Source organism: Pollachius pollachius, assembly GCF_949987615.1.
Source record: "Pollachius pollachius genome assembly, chromosome: 3".
Lineage (NCBI taxonomy): Eukaryota > Metazoa > Chordata > Actinopteri > Gadiformes > Gadidae > Pollachius > Pollachius pollachius.
In genome coordinates, this window is record NC_136936.1 from 2,593,153 (window position 1) to 2,617,510 (window position 24,358).

Genomic DNA, 24,358 nt, shown 5'->3' on the forward strand with positions numbered 1-24,358 from the left:
ATTTACCAATGAACACAGAACTATGAGTCACGGGTATAACAAAACAATTTCACCAAACATTTCTCTGGAAACAAAGGCACATTAGACTGCAACATGAAATTCACTTCCTTCTTCCAAAATGAAAATTATATAATATAATTATATAATTTTAGGGCTGTTGATATAGGGTTAGGTGTATATGTAGGTGTGCTTGAGCAGCCTTAGAAATAGTCTGAAATCGCCACTGCTCCTACGCTTTGTCAAAATCTTTATCAGGATTGAAATGAGATCAATACCTGCCAGGTAGGCAGAGAGGCTGGGTGGTGGGGGGAGCCAGGCTACATAGTGTGACAACAATCTTAATATAAACCTGCTGGTCGGCATCAGGTGTGCATACACGTAGGCTACGCTGATCCGCAACTATGGCAGGTAAGCCATGTTTGTCATAAAACTACCTTTTTGTTTTTTTTTAACCTTTTTGTGTAGGCTGATATTCACAATGGTTTTGAAGTAATGCGAATGATCATCGTCATCAGGGTTTGGTTTTAGGGCCTTCTAAAGTGGCCGGTATTTAAACGGAAAATTACTAAATATGTACTCAGTTCAGATTCACTGTCCTGCGTTCTGTAGACTCCTAATAACTTCACTCCTGTATTCCACGTTCATCCCCTCACTGGCTTTAATCACATGAATGAACTCACTTTCCGACGGAACTCTGTTTTGGGACTTTTCCGATTGCATATCACTATACGTGGTTTTGTTCATATAAATATGTTGCTGCTTGTGTGGGCTTTATTATCAAAACCATCAGTAGGAAGCCTGTTTCTGGTAGACCTACCTTTTCAATGTTTTACCTGTTGACAAAAGCAATAGGCCTACGATACGAAACAGGGTTATTTTATACTGCTACGCGTTGTAAAAATATTTACGAGGAAGGAAATTCGATATGGTTTTATCTGGAGAGGCTTATTGGGGTAGGCTACAGTGTTACGACAATCAGGGGGACTAGATAAAAACCTGTTGGTCTGCATGCACAAAACATGTAATGAAAGAGAATATCCTAACTAATAACAAACAACGCAAGATAGAGGAAATGGTGCGGTAAGAATAAAAGCAGTTTCACATTGGTTGATAATGCATCTGAACAAAGTCACGTTGCCTACGCCGACCAAGAACTATGGAAGGTATGCCGTGTTTGTCATGAATCTATTTTCAGACTTTGTACGAGTTTGGTGCAACCTGTTACATCACTCTAGCCTATGATATGAAATGCCCATTGGTTTCAGATCCGCTGTCCTTGTGTTCTGTAGACTCCTGGTATCTTCACGGTCCGTGTATGTCCCCCACGTTAATGACCATTCGGCGTCGATGCGACGTCGCTTCTCGACCACGACCTGAGGTCGATTTTTATGATTGTTTTTTATTTCATTCGAGCAAATGAAGTCTTAGAAATGTCGCTTTAACAGGACCAAACTCTGCGTTAACATGTACAGTTTGGTAGTGTGCACTGTTGAAGGTCGTTAGAGCAGTACTTTCCTCATTGTTGGTTTAATAGGACTGGAATTTCTGCCATGCAACCAACAGGTTTTTTAAACTTCACTGAGCCCCGCTTAAAGGTTCAATCGGCTTCTTGGTTGACACATCATTTCCTTTACGGTAGTAATTTAAGCACAAAGTCAGTAATTTATGCTAAGTGCTCCCTTGTATTGTGGTTTAATTCAAGGTCCCTCATTGGCCAAACCCAAAAATGCAAATTAACATGTCAATTCTTGTTGGGTAAACGCATCCAAATATTAACGATAATAATATTAAAGATAATATCAAAACGCTCTTAGAACACAAACAACGCCTCTTAACTACCGTAGTAAGCTAGTAACGAACTACAACATAATTTTCCCCAAAATGAGCCAGCCTCCAAGCTGGGCAAATAACACTGGTCTGCTCAGCGTGCAGTGAGACCGGTGGTACGGGACCATATCAAAAGTGCAGAACCGAAAAGTGATGCTACACAAATATTAAATTATTTCACTCTTACAAAGTTTAGTACCAGTGCAGCCCCACACCACCTCCATCCCCAGACCCATACCTCCGACCAGCCCCACACCACCTCCATCCCCAGACCCATACCTCCGACCAGCCCCACACCACCTCCATCCCCAGACCCATACCTCCGACCAGCCCCACACCACCTCCATCCCCAGACCCATACCTCCGACCAGCCCCACACCACCTCCATCCCCAGACCCATACCTCCGACCAGCCCCACACCACCTCCATCCCCAGACCCATACCTCCGACCAGCCCCACACCACCTCCATCCCCAGACCTTAACCCAGCCCCATACATCACCAAGGCCCCACTACATCCACTCCCACCATATTACCTTCATTCAGGCCCTGCTACATCAGAATTGATATCCTGTTGAGCCAACCCACTGCCAAACGTCTCATCCGTGCCGTCATCTCATCCCATCCGGACTGCTGCAATGCCCTCCTTGTTGGGGCATCTGCTAAATCCATCAACAGGCTGCAGAATGCCTGAAACTGCTCTGTCCGGATTATCACCCACATATCCCATTCTATTATTAGGCAACGTTAATTTGCAGATGCATTGGGCTCAAGTATCCTACAGTAAGTGCATTCATTCGATGAAGATAAACCCTAAAAGTGCAAAAAGTGCACCTTCAAAAATGCTATGTTATAGAAAAAATGGATATAGATGGATAGAGATAAATAGCAAGGGATGTTTTTTTTCTTCGAGTTCATCAAGATGTAGTCGGGTAATATGAGCTTTTAGCCTGCGGCTTAAGATGGGTGGGGATCATCTGTCCTGATGTCAGTGAGGAGCTGGTTCTATCAATGTGGAGCCAGGACAGCAAACAATCAAGGTTTTTGTTGAGCGGCTGCTTGGGTTTTCAAAGTGAGGAGCAAGTCGTTTGGCAGTCTTAGAGTATAAGAAAAAGGCTGGATTTATAATTTCCTGGATGTAGGATGGGCCTGATCCGTTATCGGCACGGTAGGCAAGAACCAGTGACTTGAATCGCATTCGTAGGGCCACTGGTAGCTAGCGTAGGGAGTGGAGGAGAGGTAGCCTGGCTATTGACAGAACAAGCTCAATCGTAGATTGCACATTGACGAGGCTGCTGTCATTCTCTTCAGCACAAGAGGCATGATCAACGGGCGTAGTCCAAATGACTGTACGAAATTGGATAGTCCTTCAACCAATCATAAAAACGAGCAAAAGGGTGCTTGCCGTCGCTACCCTGTTGTCGTTTTGTTGAACCAGCCAATAGCGCGCCAGGGGGAAAAGCCAGCTTTGCGATTGGCTCCAGTAAAAACATATCGGAAACAGAAAGAAATGTATTGCTCCTCTCCAGCCCCTGCTGCAGAGCGAATTCAAATCGGTGGCAGAACGGCCTGGGGGTACCCAGTCTAGAGGAGAGGTGTACTGTGGGTGAACTTGGGTCCCCCCATGAATGCATCACTCAGTATTATTTTAACTCCATTGACTCCATGTCTGCTTAACCATGTCTGCTTAACCACTTCAAGGTCTCAATCTGTGGGCGTTAGGTGTTAAGTGGTAGAACTTCATAGAGGAACTTTCAAAGAGTTGTAGAAGAAAAAATACATACTTTCCATTTCTCTTGATTTGTCTTTTAGGACTTAAAAAATATCTGCCGAATTGGATGGGGAGCAGGTCTGAGAAGCCGTCCACGCCTAAAAGCACGTTGGGTGAGTTGAATGCCTGGTATTACACATGGAAGTGAAATAGTTAATCAAATGAATCTTATATTATTGCATCGATACTCTCATTTTGAATAAATATATCTCAGACAGCCAATTGTACAACTTCATCCAAAATCTTCAGAAGCAACTCAAAATCGACAAATGCCATTATTGCAAATTGTCTTGATTTGTCTTTCAGAATTTGCAAAGCATCATTCTGAAAAATTTCAGTCCGCGTTTTTGTTGAAGTCTGAGAAGAGCAGCAATATGGACTTGACAGTGCCTAGTGGTTTAGCTCACAGCATGCCGGAAGAGTTCATGTCTCCTGGTTTAAGTAAGTAAGTCTACCTGCATAACCCTCAATATCATTGTTCCTCCCTGTCGAAATACATTGCACGCTCACCAGATAAATAACATATCATATAATAAAATACTTGTATGAATACATACCTAATTTTTTACACATTTAAAATATGTTTTATTGAGGTCAAAGGTATGGCGGCATAACACTGACAGAAATCAGGAGCAATAATGACTTTGAAAGCCTGCACAACTAACACATCCGTGCCCACAAATCATTATTGCAAGTACTATAACTGCACTCACGCTCTGATCGCGAGAGCAATAATAAAGTCTGTGAGGAAAAAACAATTTGTTGACCACACACTTAAAGTGAAGCAGCTGTCAACTAAATGGGTGGCACCAGCCATGGCCTTTGTATCCCTGAACGTGATGGGCCAGTGTATCCCGAAACGTGATTGGTTGCTCTAACCGATCACATTTAGACTGTAGATTCTTGAGAAATTGTTCTGGAAACTCCTCATGAGGGTGCATTTACATTTGTTAAATTCAGTTTTTACTATAATATATAAATACAGATATAGGTCATGCATTTTTACACTTGTTTTGTGTATGTGAAAGGAATGTGAAATCAAAGAAATAATGAGATCCCCAACGTCAGAAGTAAGGCTTCGCTCTGGAACCCAATGGAGTCCACACATTCCATTTACGTATCTTCTCATGTAAAGTAAAAAACATTTGTTTGCCATTTCTCTTGATTTGTCTTTCAGGACAGCTGAGCCGTCGTGTTGAGCTGTTCCCGTCTCTGCTCCCTGAAAGGCCTAAAAGTGACGGCTTGCTGGGTGAGTGAAGTCCCCTGGTTTTAGGAGTAATAAGTCCACCATCATAACCCTCTTGTTCTTTTCTGTCAAAAAACACTTCATGCTCATCAGATAAATAATGTATACAGTAACGTAAGACATTTTCTGAATACATACCTCCTTTTTAAACAAGTTCAAAGGTATACGGCTTTCTGGAATATCTCTTTGGGATTCTGGGATACAATCCAACAATAATGTAAAAAGTCTATAATAAAACCCTCAGATATAAAGCTTGCATCCTATTTCATCCTGCAACATTCTAATCTTATCAAATATAAAACATAATAAAATGCAATCATGAAATATTCACAAAAAAAACTGGAGGGCGATACACGTAGAGCAACACCAAGGTCTAACGAATCAACACACTTGTATCTTCAATAATCTGAAAACAGAATTTCGATTACCTTTACACATTTTTTAAAATCACAGTTTAAGTTTCATGTCGGCTTGTTTTCAGTTGGCCTCATTGATTTACGCTGAGGTTAGAGGGCGAGGACGTGCAGGCAGTGTTGCCAGATTGGGCAGTGTTTCTCGCTCAATTGGACTACATTTAATAACGTTAGGCTGGAAAATGAGCATTAGGCGAGTACATACAATTTCGGCTCGTTTAAAAAAAAAAAGGCGGGATTATTATAATTCTTTCTGCAAACAACAATCAATATCATACCTTTCATAAAGCATATCGTTTGTGCAGCTAGTACCACTTTTACTTCAGCTACTACTACTACTACTATTACTACTACTTCAGCTACTACTGCTACTTCAGCTACTACTACCAGTCCAGTACCACTACTACTTCTATTACTATCTTCCAGCTTTGACAGTATTACAGTTTAGCTTCCAGCTTTTGTAACAATATATTTCAGCACTTTGCTTCTTCAGGTAATGTAATTCAGCGCCAGTCAGTTTTTGACTTCAGCTTCAAGGGGTACTGTGCACTGCAATACCTTTGACCTTTCAGATTCTTCTGTTCAATCCCAACTCAACACTCCGTTGGGTTCCAGAGTGAACCCTTACTTCTGACGTTTAGGGGATTTCATTATTTCATTTATGTAGCTTCTCATGTAAAGTAAAAAAACATTTGTTTGCCATTTCTCTTGATTTGTCTTTCAGAACAGCTGAGCCATCGTGGTGAGCTGTTCCCGTCTCTGCTCCCCGAAATGCCTAAAAGTGACGGTGCGCTGGGTGAGTGGAAGTCCCCTAGTTTTAGGGGTAATAAGTACTAAGTAATAAGTAATAATAAGATAAATAATGTATACAGTAACGTAAGAAATTTTCTGGGATACAAAATTCTGGGATACAATCCAAAAACAATGTAACAAGTCTATAATGAAACCCTCAGATATAAAGCTTGCATCCTATTTCATCTGCAACATTCTAATCTATCAAATATAAAACATAATAAAATGCAATCATCAAATAATCAAGAAAATAAATAAAACTGGAGGGCGATACAAGTAGAGCAACACCGAGCTACCGTCGGCTTATATACCAAAAACTTTCTAATTTCTTGGGCCACCAGTTGCCATGGTGAATAATCATGGCAAGCACTAGGCGTGCTTGCAAGGGAACATTTGCCTTTAAATTAGGCCACAAGGTATCCTTCAATTAGTGGCACAATGTCTTTCCCCACCTCTAAAGCCCCTCCCATTGGTCTAGTTTGTGGACCAATGGGGAGTGGTTTCATCGACTATCATTCACATTATTATAACATTCATGGACTCATCCTACTTCAGGTAGCCTTTAGCTTAGTTAAAGTTAAATGCTCAAGTTAATCCGTCTGAAATATCCAGCCTCACCATTTTCCAACGACCGGTTGCTTTAACATTGAAGATACCCCCTCAAAAACGCAGGAATAATGTGAGTACATAAAGTTCAGCAAATAAGCGAACTGCTTTAAGTTCTACATGACAGACGAAGTCACGTACGCAAACAGAAACAAAGTGGTGAATGGCCACACGTCCTTCTCCCCCTGCCCCTCGGATTCACACCCTGAGCGAGCCCACCCAAACAGAATTTCCTCTATCTCAAAATCATTTAAATTGGTCTCTTAAACACCCAAATCATCGACAATAAAGCTTTACTGTTTAATGAAAACACCACTGACAAAGAGCTAGATTTCCTCAGTCATACTGATGCTGATGCATATCCATCCCTAAATCAATGACTTTTGACATTTTGGCAGTCAGACTATGCCTGACTGGTGGGTTTTTAGAATTATTGATCTGAACTGGAAACACAATATCTGAACGATCAGAGTCGTAGCCCAGCCTACTATAGTTGGTATACGACTGTAATATAAAGTACTTTTGCTGTATGGTCTATGTACAGATTGGTTTTGCACCTTATAAATGCATAGCAGTATATACCTACCTACCTGTACTTAAAACATTGGGCCAACTAGTATTCATCCAAACATTGTTGATATAGGCTACATTAAGAGCACAGACAACAGACCATGTTTGACCGAGCTGGCCCAAGACAGAACACTTCACAGACTGTATTTCACTTTACTTAGTGTAACTATATAACGAGAAACAACTTATTCCTATGGAAAAGTGGACTTAGTGTAGCATATTTTGATTATACCAAGTCTAGCAACAAACATCTTATTGATGAGATGTGTTGTGTGGGACCAAGTTGGTACGACAAACGGTTTAATATATATAGAGGTCAAGAAGAGATTAACCAATGCTGTGGTCAACAATTCAGGACTGTGTTGAACACCCTGCCTCAACTATCGTATTTGCACACCGTCATTTTATATTGCCTTTTGATTTCTCTTCTAGAGGAGCTTCAAAGGATCCATTCTGAATTTGTGAAGACAGTTAAAATCTCAGTTATCAGAGGTCTCCTGGATGACCTTTTGCAGCAGAAAGTGTTCATTACTGAGGACAAAGACTCTGTGATCGAGAACCAGAGGAGCAAAAAGGAAAAGGCATGTTGTCTGATCGACATGGTGATTGGAAAAGGAGAGAGAGCAAGTCAGATAATGATTGATAGTATGAAGAAGAGGGACCCTGACTTATGCATCACCCTGGGTCTTATCTCTTCTCCTGCTGGTGTGGGTGAGTTGTTACCATGAATGTACCATGAAAGAAACGGCCGGTGTTGGCTTTATTCTGACAAGAGGGGAGCTTCTTTGTCCTTTTATCCACTGGAATCCAGTTGTTCATTATCATCCACTCGGAATTACATTTGTGTGGAATGCAACTTTACACTTGGAATGTTTATGGTTGACATACTAAGCCTGACTGATGATCCTTTTTCATATCCTAGGTCATAAAGATGACAAGATGGTAGTAAAGCCAAGGAAACAAAACAAAGGTAAGGGTTTTGCTGTGTTCCTTGGCTCCTTCGAGAACATATTACATATTTTCTTCAAAAAAATACTGATTCAACAGGATACCTTTTATAGGCTTGTTACAGGTTTGTAGACTCACCCTAACCCCTAAACCCATTGAATTTTTTCTTCAGGAAATGGAGGCCGGAAAATACGTAGAAGTGAATCAGAAGAAGAAGTGACCAATAAGAAACTTTGCATGGTGGATGGGTCAGGTAAGCGGGTGACATCTTTTGAATGAGATGATTGCTCTCAAGACAAAAGATTAAGAAGAGTATATTTCTATATATTTTAGTGTTCCATCTTTTTGAGATGACTTGAACCTCCCTGTCTGTGGATCGTCCTCGTCTTTTATTTTCCAGACATGAGCACTGAAACCCTCTCCACACCAGCTCTGACTGAAAAGGAGCTCATGAATGTGGCCAAAACGCTGGGAAAGGAGTGGGAACTGGTTGCCATCCATCTGGACCTGAAGACCAAAGATCTGGACGACATCAAGGCAGACAGGCAGACGGATGTGGCCATGCAGAAGCTGAAGATGTTGGTGCTGTGGACGCGCCGAAGACCAACAGGAAAGGCCACAGCACAGGACCTGCTGAAAGGTCTGGACGACATGGAGGACCTACCGGTCGAGACTCGTCTGTTATTGACAGGTAACACTCTCACCCACACAGTGAACGTCCAGACCATTTGAGCAGCTCCCCTCTTTTACAGGATCCATTAGTTTACATTCAATATTATTTGTGGTAGTAATGTAATGTGGTCGCAGTTGCAATTGAGTTTAACTTGTTTTTTATGTGCACTAAGGACCTGTCTCCTTGCTTCCTCAGACTTGATAAAGTAGTAGCCATAGTGAACTAGATGGCTCTGTCCAAAGAGAACAATGAAGATATGCAGAATTACCTGAAACAGTGAAGCTGTCTGTGAATGCATCCTGGTCGTTGGGATACGGCCAGATGATGACGACAGAGAGATTATTCAAAAGTGTAAGCAGCCGTAAGAGCAAGGCTCTTGTCGAGTCCATCTTTACCGTATAAACTGTTTAAATGGCACAATTGCTCATACAGCTTTGCTCCACCAGTGGTCAAGGTGCACATACTTTGTATGTGCCAAGGCATTTTTGAAGCGTTCGCATCAGTTGCGACCATGTGCTGTGTGATCGGCCCCTTCCACAATAATTCAAAATATGGACAGATTTATTAAATTCTGTACTTTTACATTACATTTATCTAACTGACACTTAAGTGCAAAGCGACTTACAGTAATTGCATTCCACAATGGAAGATACAACCCAAAAAGAGCAGGAATCGTGCAAGTACATGAAATGCGTTCAGTAGGGAAATTCTTTAAGTGCTAAATTATAGAAACAAGAGATGAGTTTTCAGTCTGCAGTCTTTTTCCAAATGTCTTGACCTTAAAGTAATTATTGATGTCATGTTTAGAATAGGTCCTCCTTCCTCTGCTAGTACCAAGCTGTTCCCCTCAGGTACCTCCTATAGACAGGTACAGATGGTTGTGATCACAAAGTTTCTGAAACAAGTTGAATTTATGCCAAAGAAAGATAATGATCATTTTTAACAATCCACTACGACTAGCACAATTGTTTCCCCAAGAGGCAGCTGGTGCTGTGTCAGTTCATTGTTTTTATATATATTATGTTAACGTTCTGAGCCCGAGCCAGGAATTTTCAGACGTCTGTTTGGGGAAAAATAAAAGTGGTTTGTGGGAAAGGCTGCCTTCTTCCTTCATTGTCCAACATATTTCTGTACTAGTCATGCCTACATATTCAATATCAATTAAAACTTTAATCACATTGATATAATTCAACAGCATTCAATAGATAATGGGATACATTAGTGTACAGCTATTAGTCCCATTCAGCTCAGTGATTAGTAATTATTACGTTGACATGGAAAGAAAATTGCGTTCAATGTAAAAGGACCTTTACTTAAGCTGTGACCTATAGTTTTATATTTAACGACTTAACTAGAATTCTTACCATTCCTGAAGAAATGGTACTTGCACTGCCACTACATCTGTGTATTAGTTTGTGTATGTGTACATATGTTTACGTATGTATGCAGCAAATTGTATCCTGGATCGGGTTCTGACAAGGCCATCTTGGAATCCTGGAGGTCTTCAAGTCAGGTGATCTCACTCAAAGCCTGTTCACCACAATGAATAGCATTGGGTGTGATCGGACTTCAAAAATAATACAATGATCCATACATTTTAAATTCCTTAAGTTGCCTTTTGATTTACAGGATATGATAACCAAAGTTATCTTATTTGTCTATATAGTGTGAACATGATTATAAGGAAGTGGCATATTGACCTTCCCAATTATTTATCTTATTGTTTGTTATACCATCATAGTATACTATTATAGTTTTTGCATTATTTATACTTTTATTATTCTTTACTCACTTTTTACAAACCTAAATTAGCTAACGTTAGCTATCTTCTTGTAACCCAGTTGAAATTCGGGTTCTGGTTATTCAAATTAATAAACAATATTTATAAGAGTTTATTATTTTTCATAATGTTTTGTTGACGTTTGTGTAATGGTTGCAAACTTTGTTAATGTTATTGTTATTGATGTATTGTAAATGTTGTACATATCCTTTGCTTAATTGAACTGTTATATGGCCATCCAACCAGAAGGGGGCGCAATGAGGTGTTTGCGGGTGAATGTGGAGAAGGCGCGAAAGGGGAGGAAAGGGAAGACGTGCTGGAGGTAGGGGAGAAAAGACGCTTGTGAGACGGAGCACCTGCTTGCGATGGAGTACAGTCTTGTTGAAGGCTGATGAGGTATCAGCAACCCATAAGATTCAAGATTGTGTCTGGTAAATGAAAGTAAAGTTCAACACGAACTTGAAAACTTGGAAGCTCCACCAGACCGGTTCACATACGACCCGGTCAGTTAATTGAGAGAAGTAGCTGAACAGTGGCCTGCTAACTAACGCAGCTAGCGACGCTACTGCCACGGGGTTTCCGAGGGACCGCCGCACGAGATAACGGGTGTGACCACGCGGGTGGGCTGACAGGGCTCGGGCGAAGGAAATCACGTGACAAGCAGTGAGGCGCGCCTGTGTCCTTTCCACGGACTTCCTCAGGAATTTCACGGACTTCCACGGACCTTCAAGGACGCCCATCGCGTTTTACCTGGACGTGTGAGTAGCCGACCGAGTTCTCTTGGCTCGGAGGAGCGAAGAGGGCTATTCATCAACAGGCCTGCAACGGGGTTTTCTTTTGTAAAGGATTGTTTTATTTTGTTTCTTTTATGTGCCGGCTTAGTTAGTAATGTTAATTACTTATAGCCTGTATGGTAATAACATGTGCGATATGGGATCTGTGACATGCACTTATATTGTTCTCAAATAACTAATCGTTTGAACTACTTACCCTTTTGTTGGTTGGCTTACTAAATACGTGTAGTGTGGATATTGTGTGTGTATTTAGTGGTTATTTAATAAGGGTGCTGGTGTTATATGGTTAGCGTAATATAGGAAATCAAAACTAATAATTTAAGATTGATTGAAGAACCTAGGGCCCTGACCTATTTGTTATAGGGGTAAAAGGGCTACATTCTCTTAAACCATTTCATCCTTTTCACTAAATACAGCTAATTTTATCTACAGCTAACTAAATTGAGTTACAGTTCTCAAACTTTCCATAAGTCTTGTTATTATCAGCATTAACTTGGTTAATCATATTTCTTTAATAATTGTATTTTTTAAATATTCACTGCAGCATGATAACGACATGATAATTACAACTCAAGTCAGCTACCTAACTAGCCGGCCTGCGAAGCCTACTCTGTCCTAATCTCTAAAAAATACCGCGTCATGCCAGAAAGGGACGTCATGGTTGCTCTGTGATCGAGTTTAGCGGTGATCGACAGTCATCGAAGGCTTGACTTTCGCGGGAGCGGGTTAACGTTTCCATGGTAACAGCGAGAGTCGTGTTACACTTTAGGATTGTGGGTATTTTAGTGTATTGCAGAAGCATATACCATCGTTTCACATTCTCTTGGCTCGTACGTATACCAGTTGGATGGTTACGACAAGATGGCTAGACAGACAGACAGACAGACAGACAGACAGACAGACAGCTTTATTAACCTTTTACTAAGGCTAAAGGAAATGCGGAGTGCTGTAGTGCAAAATGAGGTTGAAAATATGTTGTAATAAAGCCACATACTCTGAAACGTAAATCAATCAATCAAACTTTTATTTAACCAGATAAGAAAATTCATTGAGATTAAAAATGTATTTTACAAGAATGATGGCCAAGAAGAAATGTTGAATGGCTTATGGCTAAGCCATTCAGCTGGGTAGGCCTACCTCAAAGTTATTGCTAATTTCAACCCTGATAATGATTTTGACCACACGTAGCAGTAGACTAAAAACTGACTTACTATTTTGTATCGTAGGCCTATTGCTCCTCTCAAAAGGCAGGACATTGAAAATGTAGCTCTACCCGAAACAGCGGCAGCCAATTGGATGTCCCTGAATGAGCATGTGACCTAGAGCCGAGTTCAACTACGCACGTGTTTAATAAACGACTTTGAGTGCTGCGTCTCAATTCAGGGGACGCATCCTTCAAAGGGTGCATTTGAAGGGCGATTGCGTCACTGCGACAGATCAAGGCTGTCCCATTTCGAAGGCTCCTTCAAATGTCGCCGACAAATGCAGCCTTCTTTTCCCGGATTTGAAGGATACACCGGTTGGATCCTTCACGGCCCAACGTATCCCAAGATTCATTGCGCGTTGGAGTTTTTCAGAGATGGTGTCAGAGAGAGCGGAAGCGGCAGTTGCAGCAAATTACATATTCAATGACAAAACTATGTAAAAACATATTTTTTATATTAAAATAAAGTTGGGACTATTTTAAATTTGTAACTTTATTGTCAAAGTTTCAATTTCATTAACACAAGCCATATAACGTTAAACTAATTAACGTTATATTTTATATAATTATATAACCGAATCAGAATCAGAAAACTTTATTGATCCCCGGGGGCAAATTGTTTTGTTCCAGGTGCTCCGTACAAATAGAAATTACAAGCATAGAAGATAAGATTATAAAAAATAGAAAATTATAAGTAAAATACAATAAAATGAAAGTAAGAATAAAGTAAGAAGTGGACATCTAAGTGAAAGTGGGTTATATTAAATGGCTCCATATTTGTCCTCCGCGTCCAGTTTGTATAATGTGTCCATGGTTTGAACCGCAGCTGTCAGGGTTGCTAGGTGACAGGAGCGGCGGTCATCACGCGAGGTAAAGGGTGTTAACGGCCTGTTACGCAAAGTTGAAATGCTCCGTAGGGCAAACCGTCTCATTCAAAAACGTTTGTTTGGCCTCCCGTCCGGCCTTCACGGTCCACGAAGGCCACACCTTCATAGGCCGCGTCCTTTGAAGGATGGGTCCCCTGAATTGAGACACAGTCTAACAGCACTGACTGATTAACCTGTCTCCGCCAGATGGATTGATTCACATTTGCTCAGCATACCCATCTGGGAACCTTCCGTTGGAGAACTTTTGAGAAGGGTTGTTAGCTGATTGGATAAACCATCTATCTATCGCCACCTATGTTGGTGATAGACGGGCCAAATCAACCGATCAGATCAACGGAAGCCGCCGTGTTGTCTTTATGGTGTGTTCCTGAATCCTTGGACGCCAGCCTATCGAGTTGCACTTTTGACGTCATTTCCGGTCAGCGTTCCTGTTCGTCTTTGTGATTGTGTCAAGAATTTGGCTAGTCGTTGTTAACTGTTAGCTACATTAGCCTCTTTAGCAAACCAGCCCGAAAACAAACACAACTTTACATTGTATTGCACGCACAGCAAGACCATGCAATGTATAAATTGGTGACCGGAATAAAGTAGCAATGTAAAGTGAAGTAAGTGTGTAAAGAAAAAATTTAAATGACCAGCGTGGTACAAATACAAAGAAAATAAATCTCTTCACGGGGACAGCCATTTTGTTGAGAGCGTCATCACTGCTCTCGGTCTACTCTCAGAATTCCGAAAGATGAAGACAGAAAGGGGGCGTGCCTCAGAGAAATGCCGCAAGAAAGCTGGGAGATCTTCGACTTTCGACTCGGAAGTCTGCCGTCCGAGGATTGAGGAACACGCCATTAGACTGAGCGGTCGCTTCTCGTTGAGTCACACCTAAACCCGCCTCAAAATCAACGCTGATTGGTCATTTAGCGATCGGCTCCCAATTTTCTCTATCGCCGGTTACCATACTGATCTGCGAGTAAATACAATGGAGATCGCGAGATCAGGATGGTCTCATGAGGCTACTGACTGATGCCCCACTGTGTGTTATATCCTCTGTATATTAAGTCGGCCTAGCACTGGGTATGCACGCCAGGACTGTGGAGCAAACGTCCTCTGCTAAAAAGATTCAAAGTATTAATTGCACAAGTTATTCTGTTTTTTTTAAAGCTATTGAATTGTGTATATCAAAATGTAAACACTATTGAATTAATAACATTGAAACATTTCAATGTTCTTAATTTTAAATTGTTTTGTTTTAATTTTCGTATACAAAATGCAGTGGCTTTTCAAGTTCTAAATATTATGGGAGTGATTTGCTTCCACATGTGTGGGATCTCTTTAGGAAGTGACTGCAGCGACCTCTCTTGGTCACACTGGGAAGTGTGCTATTTGCGCTGATATAATGGTTCTTCCTTTTTTTGGACGCATAAAAGGGTCCTGTAGGATTCATTAATGAATCAATCAAATTCAAATTGCTTTATCTGTATGCCATTCCAACCTAACTCTGACTCATAACAGCTCTCTGACTCTATTCTTCAGATTGAAGAATGGCTGAATTGGGGCCTGGCTGGCGTCTGTCCTAGAACTACCGGTGGTTCTGTGAAGCCTGAATCCGTTGTTCTGATACCAACCTCTGAAAGAACCCCAGAGATGTACCGAGGGAACCAAACTACCGAATCAGGTACTCACACTGCAGCAGAAGAGGCCCTGGCCGGGCTCTATGTCCTCGTTGCTGTTCTCCACCTGTCCCCCGGATGTCCTTTTACTCTTCCCCTTCAAAGATCCTGCCGCTCCCATCTGAGATCGCTTCATTCCCCTCCCCGTCCTTCCTCATCTTCCCACCTGCACCTCATTCCCTCATCAGTCTCTCCCCATATATAGGCTACCATATATTTGTTAGCTTAATTTGTTCCCTTGTTGGGTTGTTATAGTCGTCATGCACCTTTGTCAGTTTCTAGGTTTCTAGCTGTTAATCTTCTCTGTGCCAGTTCATGAACCTGTGGTCCGAGTTGTTTTTGTTCTCATTCATTCCTTGAATGATAGAATAATGGAGTTTTATTTATGTGCTTGTACCAAACGTCAATACTACAATCCACCTAGGCGTCTGCTTGTGGGCTCCTCCAGACGAAGGACTCAGGGTGGTGGTGTTGAAAATCCGGTTAATTGCAAAATTATGATAATGAACATGACAATGGGGCTCCCCTGCCATGCAGTGGTAGTTCGAGTGTTGATGGCTGGTTTAACCTGTTGCACATTGATTATTCAGTGATTCAATTGTTAATAAAGTGTATTGATATTAAATGTGTTGCATTATCGTGTATATAAATATGTCAAACAAATGAAGCAAGAAAGCATATGTTTGACCATTTTATTTTGCCCCGAACAGAGGTCTGAATATTCCTGGGTCAGGCTAATGTTATTGTGAAAACCCTGCAAGTTGGGTCATATCCATGATAACACATAAAAAAAATATAAAATATTTTTAAAAAAAAGTGATATGAAAATGTAAAAAATCCAACCTGAATAAAATTCAATGGATCATTAAAAATGTCAAGATAAGCAAAAATGTATTCTTTCTTTGGCATAATGTCATCTTGTTTTACAAACTCGATGATCACAACAATACTAACATTATTTTTAATAAAATGTAACAAAATTCCTATCTATACTTGGATATAGGAGGTAACTGATGGGAACAGCTTAGTACACATGTAGTAGCACAGGAAGGAGGACCTATTCTGAACATGACAGCAACAATTACTTTTTCAGCTTGTCTTGTCAAAACAAGTTGGCAGTGACAGTTTCTTTAAAATTACTAAAATTACTTAAGAAAAAGAGATCAGGCCCAGGGTGATGCTTAATTCAGGGTCCCTCTTCCTCATACTATCAATCATTTTCTGACTTGCTCTCTCCCCTTTATTTATCACCATGTCGATCAGACAACGTGCCATGTCCGTTTTGGTCCTCTGGTTCTCCATCACAAATTCCTTTTCCTCAGTACTGAACACTTCCTGCTGCAAAAGGTCATCCAGGAGACCTTTGATAACTGAGATTGAAACACTCTGCACACATTCAGAACGGATCCTTCGAAGCTCCCCTGGAACCAAAAGGCAATATTAAATAACGTATAAGGTATCAACAGATATCTGAATACCTAATGACAGCTAGCAATCATGATAGTTGATTAATTCAACTTCTTTATTGGGGTGAATATAAAACCATCTGTCACCCCCACTTGGTCACACACAACAACAAAATGAATTGACGACGACCCTGATCATACATCTAAATATTGTTTGTCCCTTGTGCATTGTTAAGATAAACAAAGCTTACCTCCCATAGTTTATAGTAATGTGGCTTTGCGCTGATTCAATTGACTTAATTATCCTACTATCTGATTGGAAGACCAATGATCCAAATAACACAGCATCACAAAGAAAAGTACCTCTCGGTGTGATGTTTGCCACTTGGGTCTTCTTGAAAGGTAATAACCTACGGCTTGGTTTTACACTTGGTTTCTTCTTGAATTTCCAATCCTCTAGAATTTGTCACAGAAAGGATCATCAGAGTCTTCCGATGCAAATCACAAAAACAATTCCAGTTGTGTCCATTGGTTACCTTCTCTGATTGTAGCAGACCACAAAGGTTCGTCACAGTCCGAGTCCTTCAGAAACAATTCGAAAGGAGGACGCTCACCGAAGCGTACTTCAAAAAATCCCTTAGACACTAACAATTTATTAACAAATTCTAGTTTCTGCGCACACACACACACACACACACACACACACACAGAAAGTTAGATATTTATCAATTAGTTTGAATATTAAATGACAACTTTTTCATTGCAGGTTTAGGCACATGGGAATGAGAATAAATGGGTTCACAATACATACCGGGGGTTCAATTTGCCCTTTTGGCTCGCTTGTGAGGCAGTGGAACTTCTCTCCCAGCCTACAGGCGGCCGACTTGTACATCTTGATCAATTTCTTATGAGAAGAGAGCACCTGGTCTTCAATAGCCTGAACACACAGGAACAAGATGTGCAGGAGAAAATGAGAGTAAGAGGATGGTATTTTTGTCTTTTATGTTGTTTTTATCCTTTCTCATGTGCATTGTAGCACTTTGAGCTCATTGAGTTGATGTAAAGTGTCTTATAAATAACATTTATTATCATTATTATATGAGATGTGGGTTATTTTCAAGATAGCAGATCACAGAAACAGAAAGACAGATGCACCCTCAAGAGAAGATGTAACACTGAGTTGCCTAGCCCAGACTCACTTAGCGCTTTCTAGGCTAGCCTAGTCCAGCCTATTTTAGTCTCTACCAGTTTAGCCTATAGCCTAGTTTAGCCCAGCTTGGTCTAGCACAGCTTAGCTCATCTTAGCATAGCCCAGTTTAGTGTAGTCTGTCCGTTTATCCTGTTTATCAACATACAGGGACTCCCATTACCATTATCCGTTTTGCTTAATCACCTGGATCTCAGAGTTGTTGTTCGAGGCCAAAAACACGTGGAAGATTGATATCTTTTTTCGGGATTTGATCCGCTCCTTGTAAATCAGCACCAACGCGTGGTGCTTCACCTGCAGACTGCTCGGAATTATGAGACCCACAGGAGAAAGCGAGGACACGCGCCATTTAACATGGCTCGCCGTGAAGTCCACCGTCGACTCAATGGTGGCAAGGCGTTCCTTTACATGCAGAACACTGAAGCTCAGCTCATGCTTGGGTTCTGTGGAAAAGTTACATTACATTATTTGAGCCCGTTGGGAAATGATAATAGCCAGTATGTACATAGAATCATAAGTCTGGAGAAATACATGTGAAAGTAAAACAATAAACATATTACAAGTTGTTCTAGAGATGATTTTCTAATCCAGATTGCATTTTAAAAATAAGCATGGATCTTGCAAAATGTGAAAACAAGGGGAAAACTAGACTGGGAGCCTTGTGATGGAACGCCCTCCCAAAGTTCTGTGATAATAAATAAATATTATATATTATAGCCTATTTTGTATTTTTTTGCCATTCAATTCAACAAAAACATTTTTCATTAAAAACTCCTAACCAAATATCGAGTATCAAAAGTTAATGCGAGCTGCATGATTCAGCCCAATTTGAAACCAAGAAATTACCAGAATGGTTGGTCAACAAAACACTGCCAAAGCTGCCATGCACACAGAGATTCATAGGGCCGTATTTTAACGTTCTGAAATGCAAGTGAGAAGCGCGAAACGGAACTAGCTTTGTGGGCGGATCTCTGGCGCTGTTGCTATTATACCGGCGGATAAATGACTCTTGCGCCCGACGCAAATCTAAAATGGGTTGGTCTGAATACCCGTAGGTGTGTTTTGGGCATAACAATGAGAGTGCCAGCTCCCATCCCCTTTAAGAGCCATGAGCACATTTGAACCTGACGAGTTGATATTTTGACGGCGTGTTTGCAGTTTCCGATGAGACAGATGCATGACCACATGAATTTCAAACTTCAAATGGCTCAGTTTATGGCCAAATAATATGGCCTAATTCACACATGGATAGCGTTTTCTTCTACAACTTCAGAAATACTGAGTCATGTACATTTCGGCAAAGAAAACTTAACACACATATGAAATGCGTCCCTGTGGCCGCAACTGTGGGTGTATTTAATAATATGCGGCAATACATTAACACACATCGTTTCTTACCAGTATTTTATACATAATCGTTATCGACTTGTGTTCATAATATCCATGTGTCCCCCGTTAACATACATTGCCATTGCCACTGTATTATGCGTTACACGTTTAGTTTCCGTATGTTTAAACAGATTGGTGCACACACCCGCATTCATTCACTTTTTTAAACACTCACTCGCTGTAAAATGATGTTTTCTTCCGATCAAATACGCATCAATCCTAAAAGCGTTATCATTTACCCTAAAACAAGATTTGGAAGGCTGGGATGTAGCCTACTTTGCTCCAGTTTATTATTGTTATTATTATTTTAACGCATGGCATAGCCTACTACAGTGTTTGTCATGCACCCCCTATGGAAAAAAAATGTTTCAACAATCCACATCATCATAATATTTCAATTAGGCAAATCGTTTGCATGTTTGTGCTGTATATAGCCTACTTGTGTGCAAGCTTATGTTGCAGTTCCGACCTGCCATGGTACGTCAAAATAGCGACACCAACTGCGCTATCCGCTAGTGCACTTAGACCAGGTATTTTTCGGTCAGTTGCGCAATTGCTTTATCGATCTGTAAGATAGCACCATGTATCATTTGTGCCTGAACACCCCTCTGCTTTTCGCCGACACGCCTCTCGGGTGCAAGTTTAGTGGCGCAGGTTTGCTTCAGGGAAAAATCTGCTTTGAGCCGGGGGCAAACTAGCAACGATACATGCGTCAGTGTAGAAAGTCACTTGCGTTGGGTGCAAAATACGGCCCTAAAGAGTATTCAGCTTATGAATCCCCCCCAACCCAACAGTCACAGTGTGTTCTTACCAGCAAGGCACAGAGAGTGTGGGAAATGGATAAACTTGAGCACAGATGGATCCTTGTTGACCACATCCACATTCCAAATCGATCCAGCAGGTTTCCAGGAGACTTTGAGGGACTTAGAGAATTTGGACCAGGACAGGACCGAGTAGCGGACCAGAGCCTGCTCCGACACTTCAAACACCAGACCTGTAGCCGAACACTCAAAGGCCCCCCTGCCTTCCAGCTGTACCCTAACACACACACACACACACACACACACACACACACACACACACACACACACACATTACAACAGAATCTGTTTATGGTTGTGAACATATTATTCTGATAACCTCATGAGACTGATGTTAGGACCGAATGTCACTCACTGGAAGCTCCACTTAGAAATCTTTCTTGGGGTAATCTTCTCGTACTCAGAACTCTGTATAAAAGAAAAAGCAGAAGCAAACAACAATAAAGATCAATACAACTTATTGTTTTAACTTTAAGGTAATTTATGTAATGTAAATGTAAAAATGTATGTATTTTGCTTAAATTCACCTGCTGAGCTGCAATACATTTTTCACAATGTGACTTGACGTGCATCTCCTCTGTCAGGATAAATAATAACTTGTCAGTAACAAAACCGACAGCATGTCCAGTGTAAGAGTAATGTGTACATTAGTGATCGATCGATATATCGGCCGGCCGATATTAGCGTTTTTTATGTGTATCGTATGGCCGATATATTTTTTTATTTTTTTTTGCCGTGATTTACAGACAGTTCAATAAATGTCAATTTTTTTAAATTGAGATATTGTAACATTTTTTATCATCATTGTGTCATTTTTATGATGTCAATTGAAGGCGGCTTAGCCTGGAAATCCAGACCCACATCTAGAAAGCTGTAGTGTCTGGCAACGAGTAATGAAAATGGCCCAACTCGAAGGGCGGCACCAAGCATGCATTTGAAAATATCACTGGATAAAAAACATTGGATAACACTATGACCAATCAGAAAAATACAAGGGGTGACGTATCCAGACCAGTGGAGCTAACCAATAGAGAAGACTCTTGCCGTATCCGGTCAGTAAAACAGCAACGCTTTTGGCCCGCCTATATTGATACATCGATGTGATTGATTAATGTTCTGGGCCAGGGGAGGCCCAGAATATACACTAGTATATTGCTCGTTCCCAGAGTGACTCGCTGAGCAAATTCAAATTGTGCTCTCGCGAGAACTCTGGATTTCCAGGGTATTATCGGCTCCAAATATCGGCTCAAGAAAATCGCTATTGGCGTATCGGTTATCGGCTAAGGCTGATGAAAATAAATCGGTATCGGTATCGGCCCTAAAAACATCGGTATCGGTCGATCCCTAGTGTACATTAAGCCCTCCAATAACAGTCAGCCTCCTGATACACTGGCAGGCAGCATTCTGCTCACCTTCATCAACCTCAGCACTGGCAACTGGCAAAAAGACAAAAAAGAAGGGAGGGTGAGATGGAGGAATGGTAAATCTGCAACCAGACACAATTCTGCAGTTAGCAGTGAAAAGTTTTGTACAGAAGCATCCCTATGAACTTTATAGACACACACACAACAGAATGAAATACTTCTGTTGTCAGATCACGTAGTCATTGAGACTCAAAGCTCAATGGAAGAGTCTAACTGCTCACCCTTATCATCTTCATCCATCTCAGCACTGGTGTCTGGCAAAAAGACACAACAAGAAGGGAGGGTGAGAGGGAGGTATGGAGAAGCCTGGAGGTATGTAGCGAGAGAAAATAACCTGAAGATTCAGAACTCTTACCAGAATCAGAATCAGAATCAGAATCAGAAGCGACCTTATCTTCAAACAAGCGCACCATGGGCAACATGAGTGCTGTGGCTTTTGTGAGAAAGAGAGAGTAAGAGAAAGAGAGGACAGGTTTTGTCATGCACTGCACAGCATTCCCTGTATCTGGTCATTGAGTGTGTGTGTGTACGAAATGTTATACTCCAATAAACTATTGTTAACATGAATACATTTAACAGTCTCTCCAGTCTGGTGCTGCAGCCTGATCTTGTATCATGTATTTTGCTTCTACTTTATAGACATGTTACGTACATTTTTACTTATTTTTACTCAGCAAAATACTGAAATTGAACAGCTGACTTCCTTTGGTTACTACTAATAAACAAAATTCCACAAATAACCCAACTGGACTCTCAAACATGACCACAACTTGCAGGGGTTTCATGTCAATTTACATCCTACATTAATATATGTAACATGACTGTATCATGTATCATGTTACGTCACGTATCGTGTCATTTATCTAAATCGAGTAAACAAGGAATCAGAATGTATCGTTAGTGTATAATTATCTGAATAACCAGCTGTTCATAGATTTGATTGAAAGAGAGTTAAAGGAATCTAAGGGATTTCTCAACCTTGAACCTATTTTCCGATTATTTTGGGACTAATTAAATACGGCCAGCGATTCTTCAGGGCATGTTACTTATCAACTGTTTATTTTCCAAGTGTTTGTGTGGTGTATCAACTCTAATTCGACCTGGCTATATAGGCACTTTTTTAATCTATCAATCACAACATCTATCAATTTATCTTCTTTTGCAGACAAATATTTGAATACAATAATATGTTTCTAGTAGGCCTATAGTAGAAGACCTTTGTGGAGATTCTAAGAGCATTGCTGTGCTCTGTTCTACCTCAGGCAGGGTACCCCCCTTCCTACTGTAGACCATCTCTGTTGTGCAGAACAATATGCAGGAAACGCGAGTCCACTGGATACAGACAGACTACTGAACGCAGCCAGAATAGTAGACTTATATCACAATAGGCCTATGGTTATTAATTATACATTTTATTTTAAATATACCTATATACAACAAACCCCCTGTATAGTGTTGTGGAATTGGACAAGTCACGAAACAGTTCAGTGTGAAACTAACTCCTGGTTCCACAGACAGTTAGGAGATAAACATGAACTACATGAGTCATACCAGGAGTCTACAGAACACAAGGACACTGGATCTGAACTCCATATTTAGTAATGTTACAATAGTACGGGCCGACCACTACAGTAGCCTAGGCCCTACAACTAAACCCTGAACACACCACACTGATCGATCGCATTACTTCTAAAAAACGATGCGCATATCACGTCATAAAGTAGCCTTATAAAAGGTAGGCTACACCACAATGTTACAAAGTCCAAAGGTAGTTGGCCATAAACTCGGCTTACCTTCCATGGTTTCCAGTAAACGTAGGCTACGTGACTATTTCAGATGCGATATCTACTTTCGTTTTCACCGCTGCTTCCGCTGTGTTTCAGGCATTCCATCAGTAACGGTTTCTTTTCCATGACGTTATTTGTGCACAACGGGTTCATATTGTGGCGACTCCTCCGGGGTCGCGCAGGGGATCCTGGGAATTTGGGTTGTCAGTTGACAAAAAGGACTTTTCAACTTGTTTTGTTGTTCGGTTAAGTGGGGTTAACGGGTTTGGGGTTTTTATTGGTTGTGTGTTAATTGTGTGTTGTTCCATTGTTGTGTGATGTGTCCTGTGATCGGGACCATCAGTGAGAGTGTTGTGTGTGTTGATCAGGTGTGCCGTGTTTCTATTATGCTCGGGGTCGTTCAATAAAGGTAACTCTCAGAGGCGTGCGGTGTATGGGGCACGTGAGTTGCCTAACCTGTTAACCTGGGCTCCCGTCTCTCCCTCCCGTGCTGCTCGCCACATTGGTGTCAGAAGTGGGATTGGCCTGCGCACGCGGTGAGGGACTCGAGAACGACCGTCGAGCCCATGGAGAATGACGCACCCTGTGTTACGTGAGCGCAGCGCCCCCCTGTGGCCACGACTGGAAGGGCCGGAGAACTAGCAGATGCCCACCGCCCCCTGGTGGCAAGGACAGCGGTTAGACGGCCGAAGTACTCCGGGGTAACGCAGCTGCCGAGGAGGCGGTTGTCCACCTTGCTTTGGCGTTGGAGGGGACGGCAGCACAGGTGCTGCTCGACCTGAACCAAGCGGACCAGCGAGACCTTCAGGCCCTGATCAGAGCAATGGGGAGGCGCTTCGGTGAGCGGGTCTTCGGCGACCTGAGCCGGCAGTTGCTGGCATCTCACCGCCGCAAGGAGGAGGAGAGCCTGGGGGTCTACGCTGCTGACGTCCAGCTCTTGACCCGACGCGGCTACCCGGAATTCTCCGCGGCTGCACGGGAGGCCCTGGCGCGCCACGCCTTCCTGCGGGGACTTCAGCCGGAGTGTCTGGGGCAGCATGTCCGCCTCGCCGAGCCCTAGACCCTCGATGCAGCTCTGGGCCAGGCAGAACGGGCGGAGGTGGAGCTCTGCCGCCGTCGCGGTGGTGCATCCGTGGACGCGGATGCACCC

General features: G+C 41.7%; 2 protein-coding genes across 3 annotated transcripts; one reads left to right on the top strand and one right to left on the bottom strand.

Moving 5' to 3' along the window:
- Nucleotides 1-337: 337 nt before the first annotated feature.
- Nucleotides 338-9,940, top strand: LOC307072898 (uncharacterized protein). Its single transcript, XM_079732466.1, has 10 exons — nucleotides 338-408; nucleotides 3,639-3,710; nucleotides 3,904-4,038; nucleotides 4,775-4,846; nucleotides 5,981-6,052; nucleotides 7,657-7,935; nucleotides 8,147-8,194; nucleotides 8,345-8,425; nucleotides 8,573-8,863; nucleotides 9,041-9,940. The coding sequence occupies exons 1-10, from the start codon at nucleotides 402-404 to the stop codon at nucleotides 9,052-9,054; spliced, it is 1,071 nt and encodes a 356-aa protein (XP_079588592.1). The 5' UTR covers nucleotides 338-401; the 3' UTR covers nucleotides 9,055-9,940.
- Nucleotides 9,941-15,860: 5,920 nt separating this feature from the next.
- Nucleotides 15,861-23,313, bottom strand: LOC307072895 (caspase recruitment domain-containing protein 8-like). 2 transcript variants are annotated; one of them, XM_079732463.1, is made up of 12 exons: nucleotides 23,215-23,313; nucleotides 21,777-21,854; nucleotides 21,643-21,675; nucleotides 21,410-21,433; nucleotides 20,525-20,574; nucleotides 20,353-20,405; nucleotides 19,988-20,214; nucleotides 17,974-18,230; nucleotides 17,392-17,517; nucleotides 17,117-17,252; nucleotides 16,944-17,036; nucleotides 15,861-16,595 (listed from the first exon to the last, which is right to left on the bottom strand). In XM_079732463.1, the coding sequence occupies exons 1-12, from the start codon at nucleotides 23,219-23,221 to the stop codon at nucleotides 16,324-16,326; spliced, it is 1,356 nt and encodes a 451-aa protein (XP_079588589.1). In that variant the 5' UTR covers nucleotides 23,222-23,313; the 3' UTR covers nucleotides 15,861-16,323. The 2 variants fall into 2 exon arrangements, with proteins under 2 accessions (XP_079588589.1, XP_079588588.1); XM_079732462.1 differs by lacking the exon at nucleotides 23,215-23,313 and having other exon boundaries at nucleotides 21,777-23,034.
- Between the last annotated feature and the right edge of the window lie 1,045 nt (nucleotides 23,314-24,358).

Bases quoted from the DNA above. Each gene is read 5' to 3' on its own strand.
- LOC307072895 (XM_079732462.1), bottom strand. From the start codon at position 21,903: ATGACAAAACCTGTCCTCTCTTTCTCTTACTCTCTCTTTCTCACAAAA. The intron at 21,676-21,776 runs GTAAGAGTTCTG...TCTTTTTGCCAG, and splicing joins TGATTCTGATTCTGATTCTG to ACACCAGTGCTGAGATGGAT. The intron at 20,575-21,409 runs GTGAGCAGAATG...TTATCCTGACAG, and splicing joins CAGTGCTGAGGTTGATGAAG to AGGAGATGCACGTCAAGTCA.
- LOC307072898 (XM_079732466.1), top strand. The intron at 7,936-8,146 runs GTGAGTTGTTAC...TTCATATCCTAG, and splicing joins CTCTTCTCCTGCTGGTGTGG to GTCATAAAGATGACAAGATG. The intron at 8,426-8,572 runs GTAAGCGGGTGA...TTTATTTTCCAG, and splicing joins TTGCATGGTGGATGGGTCAG to ACATGAGCACTGAAACCCTC.